Source organism: Manis pentadactyla, chromosome 9 (genome assembly GCF_030020395.1).
Source record: "Manis pentadactyla isolate mManPen7 chromosome 9, mManPen7.hap1, whole genome shotgun sequence".
Taxonomy (NCBI): Eukaryota; Metazoa; Chordata; class Mammalia; order Pholidota; family Manidae; genus Manis; species Manis pentadactyla.
Window position 1 is genome coordinate 20781319 of NC_080027.1, and position 11387 is coordinate 20792705.

The 11387-nt window shown below is 36.4% G+C and overlaps 1 protein-coding gene across 1 annotated transcript; it reads right to left on the minus strand.

The window, feature by feature from the left end:
• Window positions 1-1269: 1269 nt before the first annotated feature.
• Window positions 1270-10091, minus strand: LOC130684839 (olfactory receptor 8H1-like). The gene is made up of 2 exons (XM_057507084.1): window positions 9148-10091; window positions 1270-1288 (listed from the first exon to the last, which is right to left on the minus strand). The coding sequence occupies exons 1-2, from the start codon at window positions 10089-10091 to the stop codon at window positions 1270-1272; spliced, it is 963 nt and encodes a 320-aa protein (XP_057363067.1).
• Between the last annotated feature and the right edge of the window lie 1296 nt (window positions 10092-11387).

Below are 11387 nucleotides of genomic sequence, written 5' to 3' on the forward strand. Positions count from 1 at the left end.
ATAAAGAAAGTAACAAAAGATAAAGAAGGACATTACATAATGATAAAGGGCTCATTCCAACAAGAGGATATAACCATTATAAATATATATGGACCCAATACAGGAGCACCAACATACCTGAAACAAATACAAACAGAACTAAAGGAGGAAATAGAATGCAATGCATTCACTCTAGGAGATGTCAAAACACCACTCACTGCAAAGGACAGATCCACCACACAGAAAATAAGTAAGGACACAGAGGCACTGAAAAACACACTAGAACAGATGGACCTAATAGACATCTACAGAACTCTACATCCAAAAGCAACAGGATGCACATTCTTCTCAAGTGCACTTGCAACATTCTCCAGAATAGACCACATACTAGGACACAAAAAGAGCCTCAGTAAATTCCAAAAGATTGAAATCCTACCATCAAACTTTTCAGACCACAAAGGCATAAAACTAGAAATAAACTGTTCAAAGAAAGCAAAAAGGCTCACAAACACATGGAAGATTAACAACATGCTCCTAAATGATCAATGGATCAATGACCAAATCAAAATGGAGATCCAGCAATATATGGAAACAAATGAAAACAACAACACAAAGCCCAAACTACTGTGGGACTCAGCAAAAGCAGTCTTAAGAGGAAAGTTTATAGCAATCCAGGCATATTTAAAAAAGGAAGAACAATCCCAAATGAATGGTCTAATGTCACAATTATCGACATTGGAAAAAGAAGAACAAATGAGGCCTAAGGTCAGCAGAAGGAGGGACATAATAAAGATCAGAGAAGAAATAAATAAAATTGAGAAGAATAAAACAGTAGCAAAAATCAATGAAACAAAGAGCTGGTTCTTTGAGAAAATAAAAAAATAGATAAGTCTCTAGACAGTCTTATTAAGAGGAATAGAGAGTCAACACAAATCAACAGAATTAGAAATGAGAAAGGAAAAATCATGACGCACCCCACAGAAATAAAAAGAATTACTGCAGAATACTATGAGAACCCATATGCTAAAAAGCTGGGAAACATAGGAGAAATGGACAAATTCCTAGAAAAATACAACCTCTCAAAACTGACCAATGAAGAAACACAAAATCTAAACAAACCAATTACCAGCAACGAAATTGAAGCGGTAATCAAAAAAATACCAAAGAAAAACCCCCCAGGCCAGATGGATTTACCACGGAATTTTTTCAGACATACAGGGAACACATAATACCCATTCTCCTTAAAGTTTTTCAAAAAATAGAAGAGGAGAGAATACTCCCAAACTCATTCTATGAAGCTAACGTCACCCTAATGCAAAACCAGGCAAAAACCCAACCAAAAAAGAAAACTACAAAACAAAATCCCTGATGAATGTATATGCAAAAATACTCAACAAAATATTAGCAAACCGAATTCAAAAATACATCAAAAGAATCGTACACCATGACCTAGTGGGATTCACACCAGGGATGCAAAGATGGCACAACGTTCGGAAATCCATCAACATCATCCACCACATCAACAGAAAGAAAGACAGAAACCACATGATCATCTCCATAGATGCTGAAAAAGCATTTGACAAAGTTCAACATCCATTCATGATAAAAACTCTCAGCAAAATGGGAATAGAGGGCAAGTACCTCAACATAATAAAGGACATCTATGAAAATCCCACAGCCAACATTATATTGAACAGCGAGAAACTGAAAGTTTTTCCTCTGAGATCGGGAACTAGACAGGGATGGCCACTCTCTCCACTGTTATTTAGCATAGTACTGGAGGTCCTAGCCATGACAATCAGACAAAACAAAAAAATACAAGGAATCCAGATTGGTAAAGAAGAAGTTAATCTGTCACTGTTTGCAGATGACATGATACTGTACATAAAAAACCCTAAAGACTCCACCCCAAAACTACTAGAACAGATATCGGATTACAGCAAATTTGCAGGATACAAAATCAACACACAGAAATCGGTGCCTTCCTATACACTAACAATGAACCAATAGAAAGAGAAATCAGGAAATCAGGAAAACAACTCCATTCACAATTGCATCAAAAAAGTAAAAAAACCTAGGAATAAACCTAACCAAAGAAGTGAAAGATTTATACTCTGAAAACTACAAGTCACTCTTAAGAGAAATTAAAGGGGACACTAACAGATGGAAACTCATCCCATGCTCGCGGAAAGGAAGAATTAATATCATCAAAATGACCATCCTGCCCAAAGCAATATATAGATTAGATACAATCCCTATGAATCTACCAGGAACATTCTTCAGTGAACTGGAACAAATAATTCAAAAATTCATATGGAAACACCAAAGACACCGAAAAGCCAAAGCAATCCTGAGAAAGAATAAAGTAGGGGGGATCTCACTCCCCAACTTCAAGCTCTATTATAAAGCCATAGTAATCAAGACAATTTGTTACTGGCACAAGAACAGAGTCACAGACCAATGGAACAGACTAGACCATCCAGACATTAACCCAGACATATATGGTCAATTATTATTTGATAAGGAGCCATGGACATACAATGGCGAAATGACAGTCTCTTCAACAGATGGTGCTGGCAAAACTGGACAGCTACATGTAGGAGAATGAAACTGGACCATTGTCTAACCCCATATACAAAAGTAAACTCAAAATGGATCAAAGACCTGAATGTAAGTCATGAAACCATTAAACTCTTGGAAGAAAACATAGGCAAAAACCTCTTAGACATAAACATGAGTGACCTCTTTTGAACATACCTCCCTGGGCAAGGAAAACAACAGCAAAAATGAACAAGTGGGACTATATTAAGCTGAAAAGCTTCTGTACAGCAAAAGACACCATCAATAGAACAAAAAGGAACCCTACAGTATGGGAGAATATATTTGAAAATGACAGATCCTATAAAGGCTTGACATCCAGAATATAAAAGAGCTCACACGCCTCAATGGAGAGAAAACAAATAACCCAATTAAAAATTGGGCAGAGGAACTGAAATGACGGTTCTCCTAAAAAGAAATACAGATGGCCAACAGACACATGAAAAGATGCTCCACATTGCTAATTATCAGAGAAATGCAAATTAAAACTACAATGAGGTATCACCTCACACAAGTAAGAATGGCTGGCAACCAAAAGACAAAAAACAACAAATGTTGGCGAGGCTGTGGAGAAAAGGGAACCCTCCTACACTGCTGGTGGGAATGTAAATTAGTTCAACCATTGTGGAAAGCAGTATGGAGGTACATCAAAATGCTCAAAACAGACCTACCATTTGACCCCGGAATTGCACTCCTAGGAATTTACCCTAAGAGTGCAGCAATCAAGTATGAGAAAGACCAATGCACCCCTATGTTTATCACAGCACTATTTACAATTGCCAAGAATTGGAAGCATCCTAAATGTCCATCGATAGATGAATGGATAAAGAAGATGTGGTACATAAAAACAATGGAATAGTAATCAGCCATAAGAAAAGGGAAAATCCAACCATTTGCAGCAACATGGATGGAGCTGGAGGGTATGATGCTCAGTGAAACAAGCCAAGTGGAGAAAGAGAAATACCAAATGATTTCACTCATCTGTGGAGTATAAGAACAAAGGAAAAACTGAAGGAACAAAACAGCAGCACAATCATAGAACTCAAGAATGGACTAACAGGTACCAAAGGGAAAGGGACTGGGGAGGATGGGTGGGTAGGGAGGGATAACGGGGGGAAGAAAATGGGGGGTATTAAGATTAGCATGCATTGGGGGGTTGAAAGAGAAAGGGGAGGGCTGTACAACACAGAGAAGACAAGTAGTGATTCTACAACATTTTGCTACGCTGATGGACAGTGACTGTAAAGGGGTATATAGGGGGGACCTGGTATAGAGGAGAGCCTAGTAAACAAAATATTCGTCATGTAAGTGTAGATTAATGATAAAAAAAAAAAGCAGTTCCTGTCTGGTGACCTCCAGTGAGTTCTACACAATGATAATAAAGGGCATAGAAAAGTTTAGGCAAAGTGTCTGTTTTTGTTTATACAGAGAATGAAAGCCTAATTTGGCTACTCCGAAAATGAACTAAGATACAATATGAAAAAATCTTCCAACATCAGCACTCTCTGGAAGACTCATGCCAGAAGATGATCAACAAAAAACCCCAACAAAGATCCACGCACTGCTACAGCTGTAGATGCACTCATCTCACCAGTTCCTGGACTTGCCATGGGAATGAAGGAGATATCTAAGCTGGCCTGTGCATACAGTAAAACAACAAATTTGACTGGATCTATACTGTTGCAACTCAACCAAGAATTAGGAGAAGTGCAAACTGTAGCGCTCCAAAATCTTACAACTACAGAGTATTTACTGTTAAAAGAACATATGGGATGTGAACAGTCCCCAGGAATGGGTTGTTTTAATTTGTCTGATTTCTCTCAGACTGTTCAAGTTCAGTTGGACAATATCCACCATGTCATAGATAAGTTTTCACAAATGCCTAAGGTGCCTAACTGGTTTTCTTGGTTTCACTGGAGATGGCTGGTAATTACAGGTATGCTTTGGTTATGTAACTATACTCCTATTATGTTAATGTGTGTGTGCAATTTAAGTAGTAGCTTAAAACCTATCCATGCTGAAGTTACTCTACAAGAAGGTATGTCAAAGAAATAATCTTCCCATGTTTTCTGCCGCCTGCTACTTCTATAGCTTTTCTTCTTCCTTCCTAATTACAACACTTAAATAGAATTTGTGCCTCATATCAAATTTACTGAGTATCATAATTCTTCCAAGTGGTAAAGATACCTCAAGACAAATGCTGGGCATAGAAGCTACAGGGCATAAATATGCAAAGATGTAAAAAGCTAACCATTTCAAACAATAAGGCTTCTCTCTCACTTACCAACTTAACATTTCCCTGTATGGCCCTGGAAGATGACTGGTTAGCCAGAGACGGGTAAGATTCCTCAAGGGAGGAACAACCTAAGACAGGCACAGTCGCAGGGGGGTCATCAGGTGAGAAATTGGGGATCAACAGAGGTGAGGCTTAGAACCTCACCCCCCCTGTTCTGAGAGAAATCTTCTGCATACGTGGATGTTTTATTGCCCTGGTCTAGCTTGGATTAACACATAGTCTACAGGCACACACCTGATCATCTACATTTGCTCTCTTACAACACTAAACTATGTTTTCTACCTTTATCTTGTATCTACCTACCACCTCAGCATTTTATTAAAAATAATAATAATAAAGAGAGAAATGTGGTATCCACATATAAATCAAGTATAAAAACCAAATGAGTATTCATATTGGAACTGACTGTTTATAGTTCATAATGCATGAGCAAAACCGAAAGTTTCTGTGATGACTGCCCTTGTACTGTTCACTATGTAACTTATTCACTATGTAAGAATTTGTTCTCCATGTAATAACTTGTTTGTTATGCCTCAGAAGATTGGAGACTGACAAAAATTAGGCTTGGTGTGGATTAATGATTGTGCATTGGGCCTTGACTCCCCTATACAGAATTCTATTGTTGTTAACAACCATTTGATCAATAAATATGAGAGATGCCCTCACAAGCAAACAGCAACAAAAAAAAAGTACACACTTCCAATGGTAAAATAATAAGTAACTGGGATGTAATGAATATAGTCAAGATATTGTAACAGCTTGGTATGTTCATAGCTGGTACCTAGAATTGTCATATATATAAATGTTGAATCACTATGTTGTACCCCTGTAACTAATGTAATGTAATACTGTGTGTCAACTACCCTTCAATAAAAAAAATAATTATCTAAAAAAAAAAAATGGGCAGAGGAGCTGACTAGAGAATTCTCTAAAGAAGAAATTCAGATGTCCAACAGACACATGAAAAGATGCCCCACATCGCTTGTCCTCAGAGAAATGCAAATTAAAACCACAATGAGATACCACTTCATACCAGGAAGGATGGCTACCATCCAAAAGACAAACAACAACAAATGTTGGCAAGGTTGCGGAGAAAGGGAAACCCTCCTACACTGCTGGTGGGAATGTAAATTAGTTCAACCATTGTGGAAAGCTGTATGGAGGTTCCTCAAAACGCTAAAAATAGACTTAATAGACTTACTACTTGACCCAGGAATTCCACTTCTAGGAATTTACCTTAAGGATGCAGCACGCCAGGTTGAAAAAGACAGATGCAACCCTATGTTTATCGCAGCACTATTTACAATAGCCAAGAAATGGAAGCAACCTGAGTGTCCATCAGTAGATGAATGGATAAAGAAGATGTGGTGCATATACACAATGGAATATTACTTAGCCATAAGAAAAAAACAGATCCTACCGGTCGCAAAAACATGAATGGAGCTAGAACATATTATGCTCAGTGAAATAAGCCAGGTGGACAAAGACAAATACCAAATAATTTCACTCATCTGTGGAGTATAACAAAGGAAAACTGAAGGAACAAAACAGCAGCAGAATCACAGAACCAAGAATGGACTAATAGTTACCAAAGGGAAAGGGACTGGGGAGGACGGGTGGGAAGGGAGAGATAAGTGCAGAGCAAAAGAAAGGGGCATTATGGTTAACATGTATAGTATGGGGGTGGGGCATGGGGAGGGCTGTGCAACCCAGAGAAGACAAGTAGTGATTTTGCAGCATCTTACTTCACTGATGGACAGTGACTGTGAAGGGGTTTGTGGGGGGTACTTGGTGAAGGGGGGAGCCTAGTAAACATAATGTCCTTCATTTATTTGTAGATTAATGATACCAAAATTAAAAAAAATTAAAATTAAAAAAAAACTATGTTTATGATATATCTAAAGCCCTTTGTATATTGCCTGGCACTTGGTATGCACCCTACAAAATATGGCATTACCGTATGTATCAATTGTTTGCAAATAAACATGGCTGTTCATATTTTTGCCATGCTCTATTTTAGTCTTAATTTGTTTTCATATCTATATGAAACAGCATTTTGGCTTTGTACCATAATCAAGAAGTATATATTCTAAATTACTTCACACTACATCTTACATGAAATATTACACTCACTAGTATAATGGGGAAATTACAGGCCAAAAGCAAGTCATTGACATCTTTCATAGTGTCCCTAGATTATATAACATATCTAATAACATTATGTAAATGCTTTCTAAATTATACTATGAAGTATATTCATTAATTTTTATGTAAGTATAACTTAATTTTATTTGCATTGTCTTACTAAACCTAAAATTTGATTGACATAAAATTAAAATGATACAATATGTATATTGGAAGATATGAGCCAAAAAGCCTTATTATTAGACAATAAATATTGATCAGATACAAACCTTAAATTTCAGACAATACGAATGGTAGTAGCTATGTATGTAGAGTCTACACAATGTAGATACCAAAGGGAAAATAAGTCATAATATTTTTAAATGGCATTGACATATGATCAAGGAAATTTTAAAACATAGGAACTGGAAGAATTTAATTCAGTTTTCAGAGATATGACTGTTGACAGTTCTGACAGTTTTTTTTAAACATTCAATAAGTATTTAAAGAATAGTCAAATATAGTTTCACAATGAAAACCATATAAAATATTAAAAGTAAGATTTTATTCCTTCAGGGATTGAAGAAATCTATCTGGTTACAAAAGATGAAACAAACAAACAAAATCCACAGACTTAGAAAATGGAAAATATGTTTTCAACAAATTTAAAAAGCAAAGAAGATTAAAACTACAATTCCAGTTTGTGTAGAGGAAAATTTTAAGAGAAATTTTAGCACTATACCTGACTAAAGTTTACAGGTTGCAAAAAATCTGAATTCACTGTTAAGTCTTAGATTTACAAGTTGTCTGTGTTAAAATTTTTAAAACAAATGAATCAAGCACAATTTTCAAGTATTTATTTTGTAATGGCCACCACAAATCCTTAGAAATCAGGACAAATGCATTGATTTTTAAACATACACAGAAATTCAATAAAAGCAGTTTACTGAAGCCTGTTGACACAGCAGAAAAATAAGGTTGTAAAATCTTCAGCCTGTAACCACCAAAGAGGTGTTTCTGCTTAAGAGACGTCTAAGTTGATGAGTTTGCAGCATTTCAGGTCCAAAGCATGGCAAGATGGATACTGATGTTTCCACTGTACCAAGAACACATTCATCTCAGGATTCAACAACAAAATTATCAAAGGTGCAACTTGTAAATGTATGAAAAAAGCTGCAAAAACGTACATAGAAAATGAAAGAAATATTCCTCATATTTGTAGGACATGCACATACACACATCATTGTAGATCTAGAAAAACATATACTAAACCACTAGTAACTGTGAAGGCATGTCTGTCTAATTCTTGATTGTTTCAGTATTTAACACATCTCTCCAGGGCAAACACATACCATTCTAAATGCAAAATTATAAAGGGCTACATTTTCCTTAGCTATTGTGCATTTGTCTTCAAATTAATCTTGGTCACGTCCCAATGTCAAAAGGAATTTACAAAAACAAGTGAATATACCTTAAGAAAAATTCCTGTGCATTAAAATTTTGCAGAAATGTGTCTGCTAATGATTGTGGCCAGTATTTATCAGTATCACCTTAAAAAACATTCACTACCTGATGTTATCTTTAAAATAACACTGTGGACCTGGAATTACTATTTAATTTGTCCAGTGGATAAAAAGTAGGCTTAAATTTCAGGAGTTATTAGAGGTTATACAGCTAAAAGGGTAGCAGATCAGGAATCTAACTTCTGGAATGTTTGGATCCACAGAAGTGCTTCTCATAACTGTGCTATTTCTTCTCTGTATAATAAATGAAACAATTTCTGAAACTGTTATTATTTTTCCAAAAATGAAGCACTTTTCCTTAATAAAATCTCTGAGTTAGAGTATGTGTGAGATGTTGTATGATATTGTTTAAAAGATGCCGATTGTATTTACTTACTTTGAGCATCAGTTGCCTTTAAAAACAAATATACTTAGACAATATTTTTAGCACACAATTAATGGATTCCAATTACAATGTAAGTTTGTAAAGACGTATTCCTAGAAATGACCAAGATCATATTTGGTAAAGCAGAGGATAATTCTACAAAAAACAAACAAATTATAGGATTCAATCAATTCTGGAAAGAGAACAAGTAAATACACCAAAGAGAAGAAAATAATATCTTAGAAGTTTAACATCATTGTTACTTTAATTGCCTAGAGTCCTCTCTCTTCTGCATGATTCTAAAGAGGGCATTTTTCACTTCTTTGTTCCTAAGACTATAAATGAGTGGATTCAGCATGGGGATCATGATTGTGTAAAACACAGAAGCTACTTGATCCTTTCCCAAAGAGTAGGATTTACTTGGTTTTAAGTAAGTGAACATTGTAGTGCCATAAAATATGGTGACTCCTAGGAGATGGGAGGCACAAGTAGAGAAGGCTTTCCGCTTCCCTGAAGTGGAAGTAATTTTCAGGATGGTAGACAGAATGGACACATAGGATGCAGATATTGTGATCAGAGACACCATTAGAGTGGAACCAGCAAAAATAAATATCATGATTTCAACCCCATGTGTGTCGGTGCAAGATAGGGCTAAAATCGGGGATACATCACAGAAAAAGTGATGGATTACATTGGAATCACAGAAATGCAAGCTGCTCATGAAAAGCACATTGACAATGGAATCCATAAATCCAATGAGGTAGGACCCCAAGATGAGGGAGCAGCAGAGCCTTGTGGACATAATGACAGGGTAGTGGAGGGGGTTGCAGATGGCTACGTAGCGATCATAGGCCATTGAGGAGAGAAGAATACATTCTGTGGCAACCAAGAAGACAAAAAAGTACATCTGGGTGAAGCAGCTCATGTAGGAAATACACTTGGTGGAAGCCAGTAAGTTCTCTAAGGTTTTAGGTGTGATGACGGTTGAGTAAATGAGGTCGAGAAAGCTCAGGTGACTGAGGAAAAAGTACATGGGGGTGTGAAGCCTGACGTCCAGGCAGATCACCAGCACCATGCCTGCGTTCCCCAGCACTGTGATCAGGTACATCAGCAGGAACAGCAGAAAGAGGACCAGCTGGATCTCCGGGGAATCCGTCAGCCCCAGAAGGATGAAGTCTGCCACCTGCGTGGTATTCCTTCTGCCCATAATGGTAACTGCTCTGAACTGCTGAGAAGTCAGTGTTGATAGTTCGTAGCAGGGACTTCAGAAAGCCTTGTGTCTGTATGAACAAAATCACACATTTACTTTAGTGTCCTGTTTTAAGAAACGAAGATAATGAGAGGTGTAGAGAATAAAACTGAAAAAAATGTTAGTTTCACAGCCAGATATAGGAATGGGTATAAACTGATATTTAGATATGACTAAATAATAACTAACTATGGCATAATTAGAATAAGACCAACACTGCTGTAAATGTTTCTTTTAGTAATATATTTAGTCCACATGAGAACATTATGCCATATGTAACCACCATTAGTCTCATTGTTTAGATGAGAAAAAGGGTCCAGTTTAAGCAACTAATCCAGAGTCAGAGCTGTTAAATGCTGGCCATGGATCTACCAAGATAGACCGACTCCAGAAAGTATTTTCATAATACTGTATTCTTGTTTACATTTAATTTCAGCAAATGTGATAAAATATGCTATAAATATAATGAACAATGATAGAAAAAGAATTTTAGGGCATTATTCATCATCACTTTGTTTCCACTATACATGACAAAGAAATTTCAAGCTAGGTGACTTTACTAGAGTGTGTTAAAACTATGGACCACATATTAATATTAATTTCAAAGAATAAGATGTTTTCCTAACTTGACCATTCAAAATCAAATTTATTACAAATACTATATTTCTAATATATGCACATTACTTGTAGACCCTGTTTCCATCAACTCTCTCTTTCTCATTTACAATTCCTGGAGTTACTGCAGATAAGGTCTAAATTATACGGATATGCATAGTCTTCTTATAATGTCCCCGTTTTATTTGATCTTAACTGAAACCCTCTAGTCTTGAGAATAATACTTACTGTGAGCCAGAGTTAGTGGGAGAAAAATCCTTATTCCAATAATGTCATTCCAGAAATTTGTCGACGTCACATGTTACTCATGAATTAAACTTGAAAACCATTTGAGTCAAAAATTTCTGTAGTTTAACATTTGTTTTCCTTGAGAAAACTGCTGCTTAAATGTTACTGCATTCATTTTCCCTTTTATTTGTGTTGAATAATGCATTATTCACTTTTTACCCTTTATTCTGAGGCAAAGGACATAAGAAATCAACTTAGAACTTTTATTCAGGTCCTGGTCAAATGGAAAATTTGATCCAAAAGAACCTCAGGGAGCTCCTGTGATCATAAGGAGAGCCGAGTGGCCTTGCCTCTCACGCTGGTAATTCCAGGGTCCCTCATGTTTTGGGGGTACATGAAACATTCAGTCTT